Source organism: Mytilus trossulus, chromosome 10 (genome assembly GCF_036588685.1).
Source record: "Mytilus trossulus isolate FHL-02 chromosome 10, PNRI_Mtr1.1.1.hap1, whole genome shotgun sequence".
NCBI lineage: Eukaryota > Metazoa > Mollusca > Bivalvia > Mytilida > Mytilidae > Mytilus > Mytilus trossulus.
In genome coordinates, this window is record NC_086382.1 from 47,874,579 (window position 1) to 47,900,074 (window position 25,496).

Below are 25,496 nucleotides of genomic sequence, written 5' to 3' on the forward strand. Positions count from 1 at the left end.
TTCAGGGTTCAGCTAGCAAGCAAGCTAACCAAAGATATTACCTTTAGCAACACACTCAATGAAAACGGCTGTAAGACAAAAATATAAATTAACCAATCTCTACATTGATCATTATTACGTATATTTGTATGTTGAAGAAACAAACTTTGTACATGTAGTACAAAATGTACTTCTTATTTACAACATGGATGATAATTCCATCAAATGTTTGACTAGAATAATATATATAACAGACCATTATATAAAAAATCATCATATCATCACAGAAGTACAAATGTGAGCTATTCCAAGAAAAGGAAATGGATTAAAGTGAACTCTTATTGATGGTTTGTACTGCAATGAGTAAATGAAAGGAAAAACATTTTACCAGCTACTGAAAATTCAGAAATTTATGTGTGCATTTATTATTGTGATTTTTTCATTTTAGACTTGATTTACTGTTTACTTCATATAAAATATTTCAATATGCGAGTTTAAATTATTGCATTTATAACTCTGTCGCATTTTCAGCGATAATTAAAACCTCACAATAATTTTTGAATTTACAGTATAGTTATTTCTGCTGATTTGATGCAGTTGTGAAGAAATGCTTTCATTAACTAAATGCCATCTTGCTTTTATTCAATAAACAATACATACAATTAAAATCATTTCATATTTTTCACAACACATGAACTTTATGCAAGCTGCATTTTTCTGAATGCATTCAAGTTAGGAAAAATGGTTCAGTTTTGAAAAAATGAAAATTCTTTTTATAAAAAAAATAATCATTAGGGGTATTTTATCCTAGTCTTATTTCATATTTACTTGATGGCTAATATCATTAGTTTCTTCCTTTCCCTGTGATGGCCACAGAAAACAGAAAGAAAGTATTACCTGATGTGAATTACCATGCTATTTTATGTACTTTTGAGTCCCTATGATCTTATTACAATACTTTGTTTTGTTTGATAAAAAGAGCATCTTCTCTAGTTAAAAAGATATTTATCAAAATGTAAATCTAAATCAAAATCCATCTAAAATTTTGAAAAAAAAAAATGAAGAATGCATTATCATCAGGGTTGTATTTCAAAAAATCAAATGCATGTTTACATTTTTGCCCTTGTTGTTCATTTCCCCCAAATAGATTGCTTATAAGAGATATTATGACTCATAGCAGTACAAATGGTATCTTTTACATTCTAACACAGAAAAAAGGAATTCCGGCAAATCAAAAAACAGTTTACATCACAATTAGTAACCCAATTATCAATTATTCAGATACTATTATCACAGTAAAATATCACATCAAAAATATTTTTGACTTAATATTACACACCATAAATATACACAAATATGCTGGTTAACATTTCTTGTTTGTCAACAAAATCATGTATTAACACAAATATAACAAGTATAGCATAACATAACATTTGAATGGCAATTACTTAAAATCACTTAGTTATCAAGTGAATTATTCAAGTAAAAGTTCAGCAAAAAAAATTTATTTATATTATGATACATATACAACTGTGGATTTTTCCCAAAATATTTTAAGAATAAAATTTATGAATCTTGAAAAATACACGTGTTTTTAACCTACTAGTATTTTCTTAGATATTTTCATGAAAATACTCACTGTTTCAAAAGACCATGAAGTGAATTTTATGAACAAACAATAACTCAGGATTCCAAAAAAAAACCTTACTGAAATCAAATTCAAATTTGCTCTATTTTTGTCTGCTTATGATAAGAAAAGTATCTGTCTAGAACACTCTATCCTTAATAGAAATGTTTCTTCAATATTTTGAATGTCTATGAAACAGTTGTGACAACGTTGTTAATTTCTTTGACAACGGGGATAAATGCTCTTAGTTTCTAGCAATAATTTTTCGTATTAATCTACTGTGCTGAAAAAGGAAATTGTCAGTCAGTAAGATCAAAGTTATAATAGCCGTAAAAATAGAAAGTAAAATACAGCAATCTATTTTTAAACAATCAGGTTAAGACTTGAAAAGTTCAAATATTCGCTTTATATCACAACACATCAAATTGTAAAAGAAATGCCTTTCCACCCCCTCAAACAATTACTTCTGGAACAGAATTAAGAATTGCTAATGTTATTTCTTTGGTTTTATATAATACGGTTTGAACTTTGCTATCAAAATGTAACATTATTTTTAAATTACTATCATGTGTCGGTTTTGCTTCATCATTTTTCACTCTATAACTAATTCAAATCATCTTAAAGTTATTATTTTTTTTTGCTTTAGTTTTAATATAATTCAACATTTTGCATTCAGATTCACTACATGTTTGGGGTGTTTAAAAAATTACCCCACAAAAAGAAAATGATACATGTTTCTGATCGTAGGATTTCCTAATATTTATTATCAACAGTTCAGCCCTGTTTTGTCAAATATGGTCTTATTATGACTGTTATTCTTCAGTAAAACTTATGATGACTTATTAAGTTTATTCTGAATGTTCCCTTACAAATGTTGCCATTATGTACAGTACTCAAACAAGCATTTTAAGATGAAACATGTAAGCTATTCATACGGTGGTGGTTTAACAAAAGACTACACTAACACATGTTATGTGCATATACATTATAATTTTGTGTAATTCAATTCAGTCATGATCACATGACATGCACACAATATGAAATAGCCAATGTGGTGACAGAGCACAGGACTGGTTTTCTTCTCTTTTCCACCAATGACTGTTATGAACTGGTACCTAATTAAATCAAAGTAAAATAATCTGGACATGGCAAAGCAGTATAGCAGTGGTTAGACCCAGTATCAGCTTACTCTCTCAGACTTTAATACCTTCTGTTCCTGAAAAATATAAACAACATTCTAGATAGTCAACAAACGATATTTTGTAAATATATGTTCTAAGAGTTAAGGTCACGTACCCAACACTTTAACTAAAATTAATTTGGCTTGTTTAATTTTCTTAAAATCTTGACAAAGTATTTACTTTGACCCTTTGACAAAAATATAAAAATTTCAAAAAATTTGAACCAACCATTTTATCAGAAAAATTACACTGGTTATATAGCAGTTTGACACACACTTATTTTGATCATTGAGAAGCTTAATATTCCCTTAACAACACAACGTAATCAAAACATTTAGCTGATTTTACAGAGTTATCTCCCTGTAGTGTTAGGTACCACCTTAATTAAGATGATTCAAAACAGAATCTCTGGGCAAGGTTATAACTGATAAGTCAATAGTTCTTTTAACTAAAATCTGAATTATTAAAATCAACTAAGGCATTTTTTCCCTGTCTTATGGCAACAAGTAAAATTGTTCAACTTCTTTGAATTCATCAGCATTTTGAATTCACAAATATTTCGTTATTCCTTAAGTTTGATAAGGTAGCATAGAACTATCTCATTAAAAAATAAAAAAAAAGACAACCAATGCATTTCATATATATAATTACATTAGATGTATGTTTCATTGTAATACTTTATTTTGATTGGCTAACGGCACATCAATTGTTATTCCGTAAACAATTGCATCAATCAATAAAACTTTTCATTCATGATAGCACGTGGTCCCACAATAAAGTGCACAGGTGAATAATATACAAAATTTATAAAATTCGTGTTTTCAATATCATAGCTAAAAAATGTAATTATAAGTATTGAATGCTTCTTTTTGTAACTTTATAGGGTTGTAAAAGCGTTGACCGTGCGCACATTTTTAGGATGAAGCGCTTCCGCACTTCATACAAAATGTACTTCGGTCAACGCTTTTACACCCCAATAAATTTACAAAAAGAAGCATTCAATTCTTAAATAACAGAAACAACCTATTTCTTCTCTTGCTAATTGGATTACAAAATTGATGTTTTTCCTGGAGTGTATTTTGTTTAATTTGCTATTACTAATATATCTCACTTACATGTCATATAAACCAAACATTTATAATTGACATTAACCTTTTCTTTTTTTATCTTTATTATATGAATATAAAATTGAGAATCTGGAATATACTTGACTGCAACAACAAGTCTTCATTATTTAAAAAAAATTATCTTGTTTTTGGTATTGTAATAATAGTCATACATCATATTCTTTGTCCTCCACAAATCCCTCAACAGCTACAATTTGATATTGTTTGGCTCGGAGTCCATGTTCTGTTCTCCTTATGGTTCTCATAATGGTACTATTAATAACTGTGAGGAATTGCTGCATCTGCTTCTTTGATGTGCTTGGATCAAAGATTAACAAACGTAATGATTTATCTGATAATTCCTCTACTCCTACTATCGTTCTACTGTGACCTACAAAATAAATGTTTTATGTACTGCAAATTCAGAAATTATTGTGTGCATTTATTATTGCAATTTTGTTATTTTGAACTGAAATGCAATTTTAATTTGATCAATATTGTGAAATATCCTGTTTTATTCATATAAAAATTATTTTAAATTTAAAGTTTAAATTATTTTAAATTAAAAGTTTAAATTATTGGGATTAAAACCCTGTCTCAATTTTTCCAATAATTGCTGAATTGACAGTATATATAAGAACCATGCCATACCTGCCAACCTCTGAAACCTTCAAAGAGGGAGGTAACCACTCAGCTATGATAGCTGAGGGGGAGATTTTGCCTGACTGACATTTAAAATATATATGACCTGTTTATGCATTCATTCTAATAAAATGAAAACATTTTACATTACAATGGAAGTAAACACATTTAAGTACTTCACATCCCATATAATTAGCATATTTTTGAAAATTAAGGACATGGAAACATTTGAAGACATAAGAATGTGACACGTGAGAGGCAAGGTCTATAAAACTTTATGTTCACTGGTACAGAGGCTAACAATCAACTGGCTTCTAATGTAAGACTGACATCTGCTTGTAAAATTTATAAGCACAGAGCTTAATTGTGTCTTTGTGTCTGTTGTTGTTTGCCTATTGATGTAGCTTTCCACATACATTTGATTAATACCTTTGCTTAAAAGCTTGCAATGCATGTGTCCATTTTGAGCAATTTAAGGCATACAATAAAAAAAAGATCTCTTGTCTTGTTTTCTTTCAAATTTTGACACTAAGTTTGATATGCACTTTTGAAATAAGCAAAGAAAAATATATCATCATGACATACTTTTTCGAGAAATTCATTTTGATATTAGAAAATTTTATTCTTTTTTGAAGGTTGATCTTCCATTGTATATACTTAAAAAGTTCACATAGAAAATTTTATGATGTTGTTAATTTTTCCACAAATTTGGTGTCTTATGTGTAAAATTTGTATGTGTTATTATTTGATCAGAATTTAAACCAACAATATGAAAACATTGCATTCCTGATGAGTAAAAGCAACCAATATTACCTTGGTGCTGTAGATACAGAGGTGGTTTAAACATGGTTGGTTGTTGGAAGTAATTACCTTGGTGTTGTAGATACAGAGGTGGTTTAAACATGGTTGGTTGTTGGAAGTAATTACCTTGGTGTTGTAGATACAGAGGTGGTTTAAACATGGTTGGTTATTGGAAGTAATAACCTTGGTCCTGTAGATACAGAGGTGGTTTAAACATGGTTGGTTGTTGGAAGTAATTACCTTGGTGTTGTAGATACAGAGGTGGTTTAAACATGGTAGGTTGTTGGAAGTAATTACCTTGGTGTTGTAGATACAGAGGTGGTTTAAACATGGTTGGTTATTGGAAGTAATTACCTTGGTCCTGTAGATACAGAGGTGGTTTAAACATGGTTGGTTGTTGGAAGTAATTACCTTGGTGTTGTAGATACAGAGGTGGTTTAAACATGGTAGGTTGTTGGAAGTAATTACCTTGGTGTTGTAGATACAGAGGTGGTTTAAACATGGTTGGTTATTGGAAGTAATTACCTTGGTCCTGTAGATACAGAGGTGGTTTAAACATGGTTGGTTGTTGGAAGTAATTACCTTGGTGATGTAGATACAGAGGTGGTTTAAACATGGTTGGTTGTTGGAAGTAATTACCTTGGTCCTGTAGATACAGAGGTGGTTTAAACATGGTTGGTTGTTGGAAGTAATTACCTTGGTGTTGTAGATACAGAGGTGGTTTAAACATGGTTGGTTGTTGGAAGTAATTACCTTGGTGTTGTAGATACAGAGGTGGTTTAAACATGGTTGGTTATTGGAAGTAATTACCTTGGTCCTGTAGATACAGAGGTGGTTTAAACATGGTAGGTTGTTGGAAGTAATTACCTTGGTCCTGTAGATACAGAGGTGGTTTAAACATGGTTGGTTGTTGGAAGTAATTACCTTGGTGTTGTAGATACAGAGGTTGTTAAAACATGGTTGGTTGTTGGAAGTAATTACCTTGGTGCTGTAGATACAGAGGTGGTTTAAACATGGTTGGTTGTTGGAAGTAATTACCTTGGTGCTGTAGATACAGAGGTGGTACACACATGGTTGGTTGTTGGAAGTAATTACCTTGGTGTTGTAGATACAGAGGTGGTTTAAACATGGTTGGTTATTGGAAGTAATTACCTTGGTCCTGTAGATACAGAGGTGGTTTAAACATGGTTGGTTGTTGGAAGTAATTACCTTGGTGTTGTAGATACAGAGGTGGTTTAAACATGGTTGGTTGTTGGAAGTAATTACCTTGGTGTTGTAGATACAGAGGTGGTTTAAACATGGTTGGTTATTGGAAGTAATTACCTTGGTCCTGTAGATACAGAGGTGGTTTAAACATGGTTGGTTGTTGGAAGTAATTACCTTGGTGTTGTAGATACAGAGGTGGTTTAAACATGGTAGGTTGTTGGAAGTAATTACCTTGGTGTTGTAGATACAGAGGTGGTTTAAACATGGTTGGTTATTGGAAGTAATTACCTTGGTCCTGTAGATACAGAGGTGGTTTAAACATGGTTGGTTGTTGGAAGTAATTACCTTGGTGTTGTAGATACAGAGGTGGTTTTAACATGGTAGGTTGTTGGAAGTAATTACCTTGGTGTTGTAGATACAGAGGTGGTTTAAACATGGTTGGTTATTGGAAGTAATTACCTTGGTCCTGTAGATACAGAGGTGGTTTAAACATGGTTGGTTGTTGGAAGTAATTACCTTGGTGATGTAGATACAGAGGTGGTTTAAACATGGTAGGTTGTTGGAAGTAATTACCTTGGTCCTGTAGATACAGAGGTGGTTTAAACATGGTTGGTTGTTGGAAGTAATTACCTTGGTGTTGTAGATACAGAGGTGGTTTAAACATGGTAGGTTGTTGGAAGTAATTACCTTGGTGCTGTAGATACAGAGGTGGTTTAAACATGGTAGGTTGTTGGAAGTAATTACCTTGGTGCTGTAGATACAGAGGTGGTTTAAACATGGTTGGTTGTTGGAAGTAATTACCTTGGTGTTGTAGATACAGAGGTTGTTAAAACATGGTTGGTTGTTGGAAGTAATTACCTTGGTGCTGTAGATACAGAGGTGGTTTAAACATGGTTGGTTGTTGGGAGTAATTACCTTGGTGCTGTAGATACAGAGGTGGTACAAACATGGTTGGTTGTTGGAAGTAATTACTTTGGTGCTGTAGATACAGAGGTGGTTTAAACATGGTTGGTTGTTGGAAGTAATTACCTTGGTGCTGAAGATACAGAGGTGGTACAAACATGGTTGGTAGTTGGAAGTAATTACTTTGGTGCTGTAGATACAGAGGTGGTTTAAACATGGTTGGTTGTTGGAAGTAATTACCTTGGTGCTGTAGATACAGAGGTGGTACAAAAATGGTTGGTTGTTGGAAGTAATTACCTTGGTGCTGTAGATACAGAGGTGGTTTAAACATGGTTGGTTGTTGGAAGTAATTACCTTGGTGCTGTAGATACAGAGGTGGTTTAAACATGGTTGGTTGTTGGAAGTAATTACCTTGGTGCTGTAGATACAGAGGTGGTACAAACATGGTTGGTTGTTGGAAGTAATTACTTTGGTGCTGTAGATACAGAGGTGGTTTAAACATGGTTGGTTGTTGGAAGTAATTAACTTGGTGCTGTAGATACAGAGGTGGTACAAACATGGTTGGTTGTTAGAAGTAATTACCTTGGTCTTGTAGATACAGAGGTGGTTTAAACATGGTTGGTTATTGGAAGTAATTACCTTGGTGCTGTAGATACAGAGGTGGTTTAAACATGGTTGGTTGTTGGAAGTTATTACATTGGTGCTGTAGATACAGAGGTGGTTTAAACATGGTTGGTTGTTGGAAGTAATTACCTTGGTGTGTTAGATACAGAGGTGGTTTAAACATGGTTGGTTGTTGGAAGTAATTACCTTGGTGCTGTAGATACAGAGGTGGTTTAAACATGGTTGGTTGTTGGAAGTAATTACCTTGGTGTTGTAGATACAGAGGTGGTTTAAACATGGTTGGTTGTTGGAAGTAATTACCTTGGTGTTGTAGATACAGAGGTGGTTTAAACATGGTTGGTTGTTGGAAGTAATTACCTTGGTGCTGTTGATACAGAGGCGGTTTAAACATGGTTGGTTGTTGGAAGTAATTACCTTGGTGTTGTAGATACAGAGGTGGTTTAAACATGGTTGGTTGTTGGAAGTAGTTACCTTGGTGCTGTAGATACAGAGGTGGTTTAAACATGGTTGGTTGTTGGAAGTAATTACCTTGGTGCTGTAGATACAGAGGTGGTTTAAACATGGTTGGTTGTTGGAAGTAATTACCTTGGTGCTGTAGATACAGAGGTGGTTTAAACATGGTTGGTTGTTGGAAGTAATTACCTTGGTGTTGTAGATACAGAGGTGGTTTAAACATGGTTGGTTGTTGGAAGTAACTACCTTGGTGCTGTAGATACAGAGGTGGTTTAAACATGGTAGGTTGTTGGAAGTAATTACCTTGGTGCTGTAGATACAGAGGTGGTTTAAACATGGTTGTTTATTGGAAGTAATTACCTTGGTGCTGTAGATACAGAGGTGGTTTAAACATGGTTGGTTGTTGGAAGTAATTACCTTGGTGTTGTAGATACAGAGGTGGTTTAAACATGGTTGTTTATTGGAAGTAATTACCTTGGTGCTGTAGATACAGAGCTGGTTTAAACATGGTTGGTTGTTGGAAGTAATTACCTTGGTGTTGTAGATACAGAGGTGGTTTAAACATGGTTGGTTGTTGGAAGTAATTACCTTGGTGCTGTAGATACAGAGGTGGTTTAAACATGGTAGGTTGTTGGAAGTAATTACCTTGGTGTTGTAGATACAGAGGTGGTTTAAACTTGGTTGGTTGTTGGAAGTAATCCTTTACCCACTGGAACAGTCTGGGGTGTGTTCCTTGTGGTCCTGATGGACTATGGAAGTCTAATAATCTACATCTAAAACATAAATATCTTGGGTATTATAATTGGTACATTTTTCTACTATTCTTATCTATTCAACATCAGCTGGTCCAAATAGTGTATCTTGACTAGCTTATGTAAAAAAGAAGATGTGGTATGATTGCCAATGATACAACCCTCTCAACAATGGACCAGATGACACATTAATTAACAACTATAGGTCACTGTTTGGCCTACAACAATGAGCTAAGCCAATACCGCATAGTCAGCTATGAAAGCCAAAAAACAATTCAAATGAGAATACCAACGGCATAATTAATGTACTAAAAAATGTATGAAAAACAATAATGGTTGCTTTGTAATGCAATATGATTAAGATCAACAGGACAACAATTTTTAAGATTAATTCAGAACTTCTTTTGATACAAATATTGCTTAAATCGTTATTTTTATGCTGTCTGACGTAAACTATGTAATACACCAGACAGACCAAACATTCCCATTTCCATCCACCCCCCAAGGGTAACTGGGGATTAGAAATAAGGTCCCTTGGTCATCTTCTGACCGGCAGTAAAACGCTTGCCGAAGTGGGGCTTCCATTTGGCTGTGCGGGATGTATCAAGTTTGCAGTCAGGTCAGATTGGGGACTTTAAATCCAATGTCTCATGTAAAGAGAGTGCCATGCTCTTTGCACATTAAGAACCCTTGCAACAACTCTTTAAGGGGTCCGTAGGTGGCCAGTTGCAAGGCAAAATTTCTGTCCTTATCCAATTAACCCTCATTTTCCTGTGGCAGTCTAACTTTCCCTGAAAATCATCCCAAATGGCCTCTATTATGACAAGTCCTACCTATTGTATTTATTGTTAACTTGTTCTCGTCCTGAATATGCATGAAATGTTTGCCACTGGACGTTAAGCAACCAACAATCAATCATTTCCATCCATAAAATGACGAAACAAAATTTTGAAAACAATAGTTTATTGAATGAATTGTATTCTGACTGTGTTCAAGACAAAATCTGTGTACGATGCATGTAAATTAATATTCCATTCAATATCAGGTCAATGTAAAAAAAAAAAATGTATTCAGCACAAAACAGGTAAGGGCTCAGTGAACCTTCCCTTTCCTTATCTTACTAAGCATCAAACAAAAAAGTTATTTTTTTCTGACCTTGAAATGCTTTTGTTGTCATGTTTGTATCAAGGCTTCCAAAACAGTCATATATTCTGGACATTTGTATAATATTCGGTAAAAGTCTGGCTGGGTAAAGCATGAAACGGTCATATACTTTTTAGTTTTCAAGGCTTTTTCGGTCATTTTAACATAATTCATGATCTTTTAGACCCAACCTTTTGCCTTTAACATCAACAGATTTCCTTTCATAAATGTGACATGATGATTAATTACTATCAAAACAACACCTACTTCAATAGTTTCTAATTTTAATCAAGGCTTATTAGTAGTTGGACAGCTGAAATCTACCTGTTCAGGTGACAGGTGAACTATGTACAGTACCGGACATCGTATAAATTGATTGGTTTATTCACAATTTTTTTTTTACATTTCAGCGGTTTGTATCTACATGATCTAATTGATTTAGTTCAAAAGATTAAAATTATAAGAAATTAATTTATCAATATGATTTGATGAAAAATTTAAAAAGGTTTAAACTGAAAAATCATTAGAACTACATCGTATGCACTAGAACATGTGTGCCCATGTGCACAGGTGAGAAATTTAATTATGAATCCTACATTTCTTCAAAAATGCTAAAATTATCATTGATACCTGTATCTTACTTTCAATTCAAGAATTTTGTTGAAGAAATAATGGGGAAAGAGCTTCTTCACTCAGTCGTGCTTTGTAAACTACACAGATTTTACGTATCCGTTTATGGTCCAGGTTTTACCATTGTCAAGTCAACATCAGGTTAGAAAAATGTGAATTTAAAAACGAAAATAAAGTTTTTGACAATGTCAGTTTGCACAAATAAAGAGTCTAAGGCAAATACGAGCACGCTGATGTGCACACTTTGAATGATGTACTGCTAATTCAACAGTTTACTTCAAACATCAAATTCATATCAATGTAAAGTTTAAAACTGTTTCTTTGTAATGTCAATCATTGGAATGACCATCTGATTACCATAATTGCCTTTTGTGACTAAGTCTTAAGGGATTAAAATCGGGATCAGATATAAAATGTAAGGCTGGCTCAAATATTTTTTGAAAGCCCTGGTTTGTATATCTATTTATATGCAGTTAACATTTTCATACAGTAGGTATACTAAAGACACTTATCTGGTCCATGTTGACCAGCCAGTAATTAATCTTATTCAGGTTTGACCTTTTTCGACAGATGTAAACTTACTTGACCTTGAGTGAGAAGAGTGTGGCAGCTATTTCAGTGGCACCAATCCACTTTGTAGAGTCTGCCACTCTACCACCAAGCTGTTCACAACCTTGTTTATCAAAGCCTTTCTCCCAGGCAGCCTCTATCAATCTCTGGATTTTTGGAATAGATGGAATCTGTGGCTTGCCTATAATAGTCAAAATAAAATATAGTATTATTGTATCAAGATATAGCCATTCTACAATGTTTTGTGTCCTTTCACATTTTTGATATACATTTTTTGGTTCAGTAGCAGCATAAAAAATGCTTGCTGACATTGAAACTAGTTGGAAATTAGTTGGAAACATTTTTAATTGCACTATCATTTTTTATATTCAGCGGATCTTTAAATTGGGATAAATTTGGCGTAAAAATTTGAAAAATCATAATATAGGAAACATGTGAAGTAAGTTTCAAGTTGATTGAACTTCAACTTCATTAAAACTACTTTGACCAAAAAGTTTAACCTGAAGTGGGACAGAAGGACGAATGGAAGGACGAACAGAAGGTTGAACGGAAGGATGAATGAATGGACACACAGACCAGAAAACATAAATGGGGCATAAAAAGGTTTAAAAAAAATATCTCAGTGAAATTGTAATTTTCTTTTCAAATAAAATAAACAGTACTTTACAGTAATTGTCTAACCATTAAACAGTACTTTACAATAAGTTGGATTGGTTGATAGTGATGACAACAACATCTGGAAGTTTCTGTAGCCACACCCCCATCCTTTATCTCCATATGAGGCAGCATAATGCATTATATCTGTACATAACCAAAAGTTTGTTATGTTACTCAGCTGAGCATCATATTTACTTATTCTTTCTATAACATCTACAAAATAAAAATACTACATAAAAGGCTGAATACACATGAAAATAACAACTCATCAAATTACAGAAATCTTTTGATTTGGTTGCTGTCTTAATGAAATAATTATTCATCAAATTCTTGTTATTCATATATTTATATTGGTTGTATCAATATACATGTAGTACTTAAAAAAGAAAGTTTATGCTGAAAAGTGCAACTTAATTGTACTTGTTAACCTAGCATTTTTACACAAAATTGATATGATGAACCAAGAATATTTGTGTTAAAATGTTTTTAAATGTCTTACCAATATGTTTTCTGAACCAAAATTCTGTCTTTTAAATATATTTTTCAAGTTACTGGTTATATAAAGCAAGGAGAACACAATGGGTAAATAATGCAATGTTAGGGAGACAACTGTCAAGAATGCATATATTTTTTTAATCAATCTTCTAAAGTTACTGCCAAACCATCGTGTTCACATGATAATTAAAAGACATTGAATCCTTCGTGTGTCATCAGGTTGCAGTGTCATAGTCAAATATCCCATTTCTTTTCTTATATAGAAATACAATATTATCATACATTATATCATTTGAACATTGCATTAGACCGTTGGTTTTCCCGTTTGAATGGTTTTACCCTAGAAATTTTGGGGCCCTTTATACAGTACGCCCAAGGAGTTTGTAATCCCAAACTCCATACTCCGATATTTTTCCTGGTGTAACACCAGGAAACTCCGACATCCCTCCCAAAATTGTCGGAGAAATTTGGGAGTATTCCCTCCGACTTCCGCGTAAATCCGCTACCTTTTGTTTATTGTATTAGCGACATCTCTCCCAGTCTGGTGTGACGCGGTGTGACACCAGGTAATTAATTGCCCTAATCCGTCTGATCTATGCCGGCACGCGACAGTCAAGGTATGTGAGATTTCTAATGTAATTAAACAATTGTATTTCCTGTCTATTGATTATCAGGTTATATCTGATTGCTTGAAACAAATGAAAGATTAAAATAAAAAGCAAAACGTTGTTGTTAATTCTTTCAATTACACTGTACATTTTAATCAAGTTTTTAAACAACTATATTTGATTTTGACTTTCGTTTTTTTATCAGTAAATAAATATTTAATTTACTAAAAGAGATATAATTGTGCAACAATAAACGGAGACTAACGCTGAATAAATGAGGGCAGTTTAAAGAAAAATTTGTTTTTTATACTACAAGTAAAAAAGAAAATATTATTCACTATATGTTATGCTAATAATTCTACGCCATTTCCATTTTACGATTACAAAATAAAAGTTTTAAAATCCAAAACGTTGTTGTTAATGGTTTCAATTGTATTTAAGTTTTATAAAAAAAATCTATACTTGATTATGACCTCGTTTTTTATTTATCGGTAATTGATATAACTTACGAAAAGAGACATACTGGCGTGAAAATAAACGGAAACTAACGCTGAAGGTATAAAATGTGAACAGTGAGAAAATTATGTGTCTTAAAACTTGTAAATATGCAATTAAAAAAGAAAATACTATTCACCATGCGTTATGCTTAATAAGTCTACGGCATTTTCTCTTCACGATTAGCATAGATATGTATAATACATTTCGGCTACAACAGGAATACTTTTATAGCTGCATCAACTCGTCGTTGCATAATATTCATTTACGCACAATGAATGTAAACTTTTGTGTTGTATTTAGAACAGTGATCTTAAAATATTTTTAAAACAATTAATTGCCGTGGGAAGACGACACGCGTCTCAGTGATCAACAGTGCGTGGTTGAACTTGAACTTGACTTCGCTCACAATATTGAATGCTAAAAATAGTGACATCAATTTTGTCCACGAGATTTTTATTTGGCGGGAAATAGTATCATGTAACAGTAAACTCAGGTGACCTTTCTGGATAACCGTGGGAAAATTCATTGAAGGTTTAAACTTGCTTTGTAATGATTGACATTTGTGTGCGTTAAGATTGAGGCTCTAGAAGGTCCTTTTACAATTGATTAACCGGATTCTAAATTTTATTCCTTTTCTGAATAAACGAACATCAGCCTTTTATTTATACGTTTCTCAGTCAACAGAGGACATAAACCTGGACATTATTTATACTTCCATAGTCAACACTATACATTAATGGTAGATGAAAACAGGATGCATGTCGTTCAGTTCCTGATGGGCGTTGGTAGAGATCCTCTGTGAAAATGTGTCGATCGTAAAAATCCGATCCACATTTTTTTTACATAGTTCTTTCTTGTACGATATAATTTCATTTTAATATTCTATAGTATAAATTGTTGAAATACTTCTTTTTATATTTCGCCGAGGACTTTTAACGAGCAGTAAAATACGGATTGCGCCAATCCAATTTTATTTTAAATAATAAAAGATCAATAACAGATCATAACAGATAAAAAACACATGATTTTATTTCTTCATATAATTAAATAAGGTTGTGATTATTGTGTTGTGTCTGGGCGGGAAATTATCTCAGTATTTATGAATATACATGTAGGGCTGCCACATTGCATACAAAACTATTTGTCACTTTACAGTTTCTTTTTTAAATTCAAATATTTCAAGTCGGTAATCTACCGAGGTAGTGAAACATAATATTTTACATTTCAAAATAAATTGAAAGTAACAGAGTTCACTTGTTGGTCCGATAAATTAACTCTAGGGTTTGATTTAGATTGGACAAATAACCGTAAAAACATCATTTTGTTTTAAGCCAGTTGATATTAATAATATAATATTGAACTATTAATGAACCGGATATTGCTCACTGAGTAGGTCATTAAAGGTTCTAATTGTGGTAAAATCATCTTTGTTGAAACTTTGTTGAAAAAACAAAAATTATGAACTGATCGGACTATAATGAAAATACTAAATACTAAGTATTAAAGTGTTTTATTCGTATTTTTATACGTTACAAACTCTCTGGGCGTACTGTAGCTTGTTGTTCGGTGTGAGCCAAGGCTCCGTGTTGAAGGATGTACATTGACCTATAATGGTTTACTTTTTTTTTAAATTGTTATTTGGATGGAGCGTTGTCTCATTGGCACTCACACCACATCTTTCTATATCTAAATAAGATACAATGTGTAACCAAAAACCAAATACTGTATAGGATATAACTATGAATGAAGAAACTAAGTGTATCTATCAACACTCAATTGTGTTTTGTAGATAATTAAAATAAACAGGTCATATTTCACTTGAAAATGTTGTCTGCACAAAATCTACCCCTCAGCTAGCTATAATAGCTGAGGGGAGATCTCCATCTTTGAAGGTTTTAGAGGTTGGCAGGTATGCATTATACCTTTAGTACAGGAATGTCCATCATCAACACCATGTAAATCTCTGCCTTTCATATTGGCTACCTGTTGATGGTATTCTACAATAGTTATATCTCCTCTAAACACTGCCTTTCCTAAATTCTTCTCATACTGTTTCTTATAGTTTTTTCCTTCAGTCATACCATACATGTTCTAAATGAAACCATTCTTATGTTATTCTTAAATATGTATATATATCATCATCATTTTAAAATATTTCATGTGAAATCATATATGGAAGTGAAAATTGTTGAATATATTGTTGAAGGTGGTTCATATGGTGACTTGTGATTGTTTATATCCTTATAGTAGTTTTCTCATTTACTACATTTGTATAATATCTTGTCTTCTTATTTTTATGTGGTAATACACTTGCATCATTTTGTTAAATGGGTATCGGAGTATAAATCATTAATAAATAACTTGACATGAGCATTAATAGCATGTAACCAAATTTGCATCCCAATAAACTTTGCTGTGTGTACTCACAAATCACCGACAAATAAGAAGATGTAATGTAACTAAATTGTTTGAGGATTAAGATATTCAATGGTACTTTTAACCCTAAAAATCAAGAACCAAACGAAATAAATTATAGACACTCAAACAAGTTATCAGAAACTAATTGGCTAATACTTAAATATACATAAATATATAATCATGAATCTAGATCTATTTGTATTTTTACCTGAAGAGCTTGGAAATCTTTTTCTTCTCGTTCTTTCTCGTCTGTTTCATTTTTCATTAACTCCTCAGCAACAGCCATGTCATTTATTTCTCTAATTAAAACTACAAAATTATTTCAAACATATGAACATTGTCATAATTTATTTTATAGTCAATGTGTTGTTCTAGGAATTAGGATGTATTCTCCTCTTTCAAAACCTGCATGAACATGTATTTAGTTCATTAAATTTCAGCCGGTTGTTGCTATAAAAATATCTTTGATTTTCTTTAGTAGTATTCAAATTAAGTTACCATATACATGTATATAATAAATGCTGAATACAAATTATTTTCATTTTTTTTTTTTTCGTAAAGTTTTATGCAGTTCAGTTGTATTGAACATGATACTTAAGACTCTATTACATCATGTACATGGAGTCGGACACGTTTGTATTTTTTGTTTTTTCAACAACGATAATACTTTTTAAAACTGAGGCCTCAAGGAAGATTTGTTGTACTTTTAAACTAGCTGTGTTACCTTGTTTAATAAAATACTTGTTTATCATGTTTATTATTATTGTTTTGTTGAATATTCCAAAACAATTTGTAAATAAAAAAAAAAAACTTTTTAAAATAAGTTTCAAGTTCATCTTATTTAAAGACCTAGAGTAACTTGAAGTCAACACAGTTTTACCTGGAGTTTGTTCTGCTGAGAAATGTCCATTTACATGTATCTCTAACAAAGCCGTCTCATGAAATTCCTCATCACACATTGGACATATATGTATATCCTCAGCATCACCGTTAATCTTATCTGTCCCATCTGACCATCGATGAGATTTATCTGGGCTTAAAATGTCCATATGTTTAGCATTCACATGAACCTGAAGTTCTTGAGATGAAAAGAAAGACATTGTACAAATGGGACACATATACCTTGAATCATCATCACCTCCGTCTAGACCATTCTCTGGACTAAGAATATCAACATGTTCACTGTTTACATGGGACTGAATCTGACCTTCAGAATCTGTACAATATCTACAAAGTGGACATGTAAACTCTGAAGGAATGTTGGAATTGATATCTGGTTCAACATTGTCATTTATATCTGGAATGATTAATCCCTGGTCCCCTGAGCCTCCTGCTCTAGCCGGGGGAACATTCCGACTATTCTGAACAGCACCCCTATCACTCACAACACTAGCTAATACAGGATTTCTTTCATTGTTATTTGTGTGTACTATTCCTGACACAGAAGCAACATTTAAACACAGTCTACTCTTCTTTTTACCTAGACTTTCAGTATCAGAACTTAGCACTTTACTTGTTGAGCAATCCATTGAACCTAAAATGACATTTGTTGGTTTTTTTACGTCTTTTTCTATCGGACTACAACAACCACTACTACTAGTCCCCTCCTGAAATTCAAAATCTGTCCCCTGAGCACCATCAGGACTAAAACATTCGTCTAAGTGAGCTTTATTGATATGTAGATTCATTTCATTGGCTGTAATCCCTCCCAAATCACAAAATGGACAATAAACTTCTTGTTCAACATGCTCCATCATGACATGTTCTCTCATCTGAGGTTCTGTGAAACCATTCTGACCACAAATTAAACAGGTAAAGGTATCATAGTCATCATTGCTTTTCCCACCTTCAGCCATTATCTGTAAAACAAAAATATCCAAAATTAACAAAGTTATAAAATACTTATCATGCTTATGCCTCACTAGTTATCTCATATCAAATGAATTGAACATACAAGTCTAAGACAATGGATACAATTCTCTAGTCATTTCATAATGTTTCAGCATTAAGCGTGTCATAATATCAAAAACATGGTCTAAAATTAATCACTTTTAATCTGTATTATAAACACTGCACACCATGTACAGTACTACTACATCATGTTCATCATAAACCTGAATTGTTTTTCGCCTAGATATAATGTAGCAATATGTATGGGTCAAATTGCATCCCATCTTTGTCGCCATTGAAAGATCCGAGGAAGGTTTAATCATTCAGATGGTATTTCAATAATAACAAAATACAATTTGTATCACAGTAGCAACGTTACATAATACATTAATGTTCCGAAGGTTTGTGTGGTACACTCCTGGGGTAATCACAGATATTTCAAGCAGATCCAGGGAGCCCCAGGTCCCCATTTGTGGGGAAAATTTCGGTTAATTTTATAGGGAATCACTGAAGCATGCATGACTGGAGTGAACCCTCTTATAAAAAGTTACAGATCCGCCACTGAATTGTGGTCAATAATTCTAAAACTTTTGCATGCTAAAAGAACATAAACTTGTGATTTATAACATTTCCAGATCATGAGAACAATGAAAAGAACAACATTATCTGCAAATGTAAGCAATATACATTGTAGATATATCATAATAACCTTTATGTCATGAGAATTGAGCATTAAAGTCTACAGTGAAATCTGCTGTCTAAGCACAATTAAATTACAGAGAAGCCCATGATGACTTTATCATATGTTTTTCATTTGATCAAGACCTTTTTGCTATATATAGGAATATGTGACACTTGACCTGAGAATTTGCAACACTTGAACTTTTGGCATTATTCATGTTATTGAACAATCATGCAGTTTATATGTATATTCATCATGTTCATGATAATTTCATGATATTTGTGACATCAGTATAGCACTGTATCCCCATAGTCTGCATACCTGCCAACCCTCTGGCTCAAATGGGAAAATTAGGGGAATCTTAGAATGTCAACCATTATGTACTAATTAACAATCATTATAATTACTGACTTTTGCTTCAAACACATCAAAGAAATACTCAGCCATGAGAGAGATCTTGAGGGGAGAGATCTGCCTCTTTGAAGGTTTGCAGGTATGAGTCTTAGATGTGCACTTAGTAGTACCATTAATCATTATCAGTGATTTTGCTAGACTTCTTCACTTTCTTAGCTTATTTTACAAAAGGGTTTTCTCATTGACGAAAGTATTTCAAATCAATTTTGTCACTTTAATTTTGAAAGTGTAATAAAAAATTTGCAATAAAAACTATACATCTACCTGTCTTCTTGTAATGATTATACCATACTTTGGTATTTAAATGATTTATTATTGTATGATATGAATTGTACTAGGCCAAATAATCATGATGTGTTGAAAGGGCTATATACACCTTATCGCTATTAGTCTACTCGGCCAGTCCACCCGGCTGCTTGACCTTTTGATGCATATATAACAATCACTTTTCCATTGTGGCATCAGATATTTTGTTTTATGACGTCAAAATTTTACGGGAACCTGTGTGATATCCAGTAGTGGCGGACAAATAGCAATAAGGTGTATTGCTAAATGTATTATATTTTTTTGCTTTGACGTAAGGCGAATTAGCAATAAAATATAATAGCCTTTCAGGTCGTGATAATTATTTGGAATAGATTGGTACCCAACATAATATTTTGTTCAAGTTGTAACATCTGACATAATGTTGATAATTATTAAATGACAATAAAAGAATTTATCCCTTCTAATGTAATTCAAACAATTTCCATTTTAAAATTAACCTTGTTATACCTTTAAATTATGTCAGCGTTCTTCTTTCTTTACAGTCAATATAGATTGTGATGTAAATTGTTTAGAGTAAATGAGAAAATGAAAGTAAATTAACAGATTGTGGTAAGAAAATTACTGTCAATTTATTCATAGTGGTACAGTAAAGTGTCGATTTTACTGTGTATATTAAAGCACCCTGCCGACTAATTTGATGATTCCAGGTAACAAAGGAAATTATTAAATGAAACTATTTTAACTGTTTTTATATAAAAATAATATTACAGTAAAAAATCTTCTGAGTTTTAAATTTCATGTCACAAATTATCTACACTTTACTTTATTTTTTTCCGGAATTTAGACCCGGACCTGACTTGGATGTTACCCATTTGTTTTGATTTTTGGGATAATTGTGCAGCTGGTCAAGTTCACTTCAAGTTTAAAAGTCTAAGAACTGAATGGTTTATAGAACTGATATGCTTTTAATGTCATTATAATATTTAACATAGAATGCAAAGCTTTCCACTACGTATCTATGCCCATTCACAGGTGTTACTAAGATTGATCAAACCAAGTTTAAGATTGAAAAAGATATGTCCAGCTCTATATCTCAGTGATCCCAAAATAAGTTCCACCAGAGACTTTTCCAAAGAGACTGGAAGTTCTAGTCGGGAAGAAAACAGTAAAACTGAGGCTGAAAATGAAGACACCTCTTCTAACACTGGCGAAAGAGTAAATGTAAAGGAACTCCTTCAGGGAGCTCAAGAAATGGAGAGTAAGAATAATGTATTGTTGGCAGTGTCTGCACATACCTGCATGCAGGTGCAAGTAGTGAAATTGCTATTCTTAGGCTACATGTACCCACATCTGGTTTTATAATAGAATGCCATCAGATCACCAATTTCTGTATATATTTTATGTTTCATTCCCGATCCGATGCCATTCTATTATGAAACCATATGTGGGTACGCTTAGCCTACGAATGGCAGTTTGGCAATATGAACCAGCATGTGGGTATGCACAGACACTGCTAATATTGTTTGAATAAACTTCTAAACCTGTATGATGTGTGCTTAAGGGCATGTATAAATGTGACTATACAATTCTACACGTTAAAACAACAAGATTTATAGTCAAAGACATGTGGTGAGCCGTTTACAAATATGTGTTAGTGAAAAAGATTTCATTAAATCATAGATTTAAGAAGATGTGGCATGAGTGCCAATGAGACGACTCTCCATCCAAGTCACAATTTATAAAAGTAAACCATTATACATTGTTATAGGTCAAAGTACAGTCTTTGACTCAGAGCCTTGGCTCACACCTACATTTTGTATCAACAAGCTACAATGTATAAATATGATAAAGGTCCCCAAAAAATTGCTAGTGTAAAACCATTGAAACAGGAAAACCAACAATCTATTCTATATAAAAAATGAGAAACAGTTATGAACCACATCAACAAACGACAACATCTGAACATCAGCTTCCTAACTTAGGACAGTTGCAAACAGTTGCAGCGGGTTTAAACATTTTAATGGTACCAAACCTTCACCCTTACATGAAACAATAGTGTACAAGTAAAATCACAATATAGAAAGACACAGTGACACTATAAGATATCAATTAAAATGGCTTAACTTAATCAGAAGACAAATAGTAACACATTCACAAATGAACATACATGTACACTGAATGAATAAATTTGATCTGCATTGGTATGTCAGATGCAATGTAAATACAGAGTTAATAAAAATAAGGGATGAATAATTATTTTAGAAAAACATCAGACTTGGGAAAATATTCTGCAATTTGGATTTTGTTGTTACACGCAGCTATACTTCTTTTTTATGCTGCATTTATGGGCATTATATTTTCTGGTCTGTGCATCCATTCTTCCTCTGTTCGTCCGTCCATCCGTCTGTCTGTCCCAATTCAGGTTAAGTTTTTTGTTGAGGTAGTTTTTGATGAAGTTGAAGTCCAATCAACTTGAAACTTAGTACACATCTTTCTAATTTTAATGCCAAGTTAAGCATGTTAAGGTTTTTACCTCATTTTCCTCGTCCACTGGACATAGAAAATGATAGTGGGGATGTGGCATCTGTGTACTAGGGACACATTCTTGTTACCTTCTGTTTAAACCATTTAGGATCACCAAGAAATTTCTTTTATATCAATAAAACTATTTTAAAACTTAGTACATGTTGGGACAATATCAACTATAGAATTGGTGCTTGATAAAAATTTGTGTTTATCTGACATGTACATAAATGTTATAAAAAATTTATGATTTCTTTGGGCTTTAAAAAAAGTGACCTCATGATCAGTGAAATAAAGAACTCTCATTAACAAAATTCAATAAACTGAGACAGAAAAATATCATTGTACATGTACATCATGTACTTGTACTAGTATTGATATGAAGCCTTATATAAATGACCATTTGGTTTAGGTTTTGCTCATTATTAAGGGCTGTATTGTGACATACATGTATACATGTAATTGTAACTTTATATGTCATTATTTTAGTCGCTAGTGGAGAGTTGTCTCATTGGCAATCATACCACATCTTTTTATCTTAATATTAAACTTTTGTTTTCAGTGCCAAGACATCCTCACAAATGTAGTGATTATGACAAATTCTGTCTAGTATATTTAGGAAAATATCCTTCCATGGCAGAGACTCCAGATTTTGTCAAGTAAGTATACTTGCATGAATATTTCTGACTATCACTCTTATTGTCTTCCCAAGCTTTTACAATATATATATATTACCAGGGCAATATTCTCAAAAATGTGTGCAATAACCCTGTATTGTTCATTATTTTTACTGCACATTGAAGTTTTTAGCTTATTTGTATTATTTTTCCAAAAAAAATGACATTATGTGATTTGGTCTGCATGCATTCTTCAATCCCTCTGTGCCACTGCAGGTTAAAGTTTTCGATCTAGGTAGTTTTTGATGAAGTTGAAGTCCAATCAATTTGAAACTTAGTACACATGTTCCCTATGATCATGATGATATGATCTTTTGTAATTTTAATGCCAAATTAGAGTTTTAAACCAAATTTTACGGTCTACTGAACATAGAAAATGCTAGTGCGAGTGGGGCAACATGTACTATGGACGCATACTTGTTCTAACATATGAAAGAAAAATGCAAATTATGCAAGTACTAATGCCATTAATGTAAAATTAAATATTTTTTATAGTCATAAAGACATATTGTATTGTATTTGCTTACAACAGTATCGTTTTCCTAAAATATATAATGAATTTATTATTTATTTGCAGAGTGAACCAGATAAGGCTTGCCCAAGATTTGATGAGAGTACGATTTAATATTATACTGATGATCATGTTCTGTACATATTCGTTTGGAGTGGCATTTTATTTCAGCCGGCAGCATCATAAAAAAATCAAAGAATTTAGAGATGGAAATAATTCCCAGATAATATACTATAAAAAAGTACAGGACTAGCAGTTGATTGTTTATAGTTATTTTAAATTTGAAATTGTACCTAGAAAAACAAGGTGATAACAATCTTTTCAATGAAATCATGTATGTGCAAAATCATGAAAGAGCAGTATATTATTGTTACATAAAGTTGAGTGTGGTAGATCATGTTTGACTGTCAGTTTCCATACTTATAGTGACTGCGAAAATTTTACTTTTTGTCTTTTCCCTATAAAAATATAAAGTTGTCCAAATCTTAAGCAGTTTGAAACTTTGGATACTGATCTGTGAGAATTAATTTAGCTGGGCTTTATAAATTCTGACGACAAAACAAAACTTGCAATCAGCATATACTTTCCTGTATTTTTACACTTGTTGATTTTGATGTTATTTTTACAATTATAAAATGAAATATGCATTCAAGAATAACTAATTTAAAAGTATAAAAATATGTAGCAAGCTATATGCTAATGCTGATGAGTTTTCTCCTATAGTGTCAGAATACAAAAGTTTTATAAATGAAGAATTGAGTATTTTGGGCATTATAATAACAAGTTATTTTAACCTAATATCATAAAATGTTCAGTGTCTGTGATAAAATACAAAAAATGTCAGAATAAAAGACATTTCCCATTCATGAATTTCATAATTTCAGTGAAACTTATTGTATGCCTTTTAAGCTCACCTGGCCCAAATCCCTGACATTTTCAGATGAATCTGACAACTGGTTGTTGGGTTGCTGGGTTGCTGCCCCTGAATTGGAAATCTTTAAGGAATTTTGCTTTTTTTGGTTACTATCTTGAATATTATTATAGATAGAGATAAACGGTAAACAGCAATAATGTTCCACAAATAAGTCAACATGACCAAAAAGGTCAGTTGAGTCCTTTTAAAGAAGTTATTGCCCTTTATAGTCTATTTTTAATAATTTTGTAAATTTTGTAAATGTTTGTAAATTTTTGTAAATTTTAACAAAATATCTTCCTCTGTAACTAATGGGCCAAGTTTTATATAAATTGAGATAATTGTAAGAGGCAAGAATGTTCAGTAAAGTAAGATCTACAAACACATCACCATCACCAAACACAATTTTGTCATGAATCCATCTGTGTAATTTTTTTAATATGCACTTAGACCAAGGTGAGCAAAACAGGCTCTTAAGAGCCTCTAGTTTCTATGGTTGTATGACAAAACCCATTATAAAATGAGATGCCAGGACATAACTTTCAGCTTTAAAAAGAAACTTTCAAAAAATTACCAAATGACTGTACGTTAATCTAATTAAAACCAGACCCTAACATTGCTCCATTGTTGTTATTGTTGATCAGGAAGACATCTTGTGAAATTAAAAAGTTTATACATCACTTATTTTTCCTTGCAATGATTTTTATTTTTCAAAAATAAAATACATGTGATACCTTTTTTTTTTTTATATTAAATGTAAGTTTTTATATTAACAGATTGTTTATTGGGAAATGCAGTTAAATTTTTATTTATTAAAAATAAGATGTCATTTAAAAATTAATTGTTTTATTGTTAATATGGATTTGATATTGAAACTTATACATGTACTGATATATATGAAATAAAAATACTGAATTGATATTGAAGGTTTACTTATAATTCTCTATTTATACACAATAACATCTATGTATGATATTTGTAGGGAGAGCACTGAATTAAAAGTTCCTTATTTTGTGTCTCTTGAATGATACCATATAGATTCATATTTTACTCTGTATAGAAATTTATAGTTTTAAATGTTTCTCTCTGAAATACATGGAAGGAATGCATTACACAGGCCAAACACAACATTCACGGAAAGCTGTCATCAATATTCCATTTCTCAAGAAGGAAAAATGGCAGCCAGAGGCTATTCTTTACCTTGATTGGCATACTTTTATTGTCGAGCTTGACATAGAAATAGAGATCTTTATTTACATGGTTCATTGGTCAAGGTTAAGTTTTCATGAGTCAGTTTGTTTCTTAGATACGCCAAGCAATATGTCA

At 32.3% G+C, this 25,496-nt stretch overlaps 2 protein-coding genes across 2 annotated transcripts; one reads left to right on the top strand and one right to left on the bottom strand.

Moving 5' to 3' along the window:
• Nucleotides 1-689: 689 nt before the first annotated feature.
• Nucleotides 690-20,201, bottom strand: LOC134687513 (zinc finger-containing ubiquitin peptidase 1-like). The gene is made up of 9 exons (XM_063547875.1): nt 20,054-20,201; nt 17,174-18,152; nt 16,502-16,602; nt 15,798-15,966; nt 12,299-12,487; nt 11,630-11,798; nt 9,168-9,295; nt 4,067-4,284; nt 690-2,822 (listed from the first exon to the last, which is right to left on the bottom strand). The coding sequence occupies exons 2-9, from the start codon at nt 18,147-18,149 to the stop codon at nt 2,787-2,789; spliced, it is 1,986 nt and encodes a 661-aa protein (XP_063403945.1). The 5' UTR covers nt 18,150-18,152; nt 20,054-20,201; the 3' UTR covers nt 690-2,786.
• A 196-nt stretch (nt 20,202-20,397) lies between these two features.
• Nucleotides 20,398-25,091, top strand: LOC134687514 (uncharacterized). The gene is made up of 3 exons (XM_063547876.1): nt 20,398-20,804; nt 22,632-22,728; nt 23,324-25,091. The coding sequence occupies exons 1-3, from the start codon at nt 20,540-20,542 to the stop codon at nt 23,508-23,510; spliced, it is 549 nt and encodes a 182-aa protein (XP_063403946.1). The 5' UTR covers nt 20,398-20,539; the 3' UTR covers nt 23,511-25,091.
• Nucleotides 25,092-25,496: the final 405 nt, after the last annotated feature.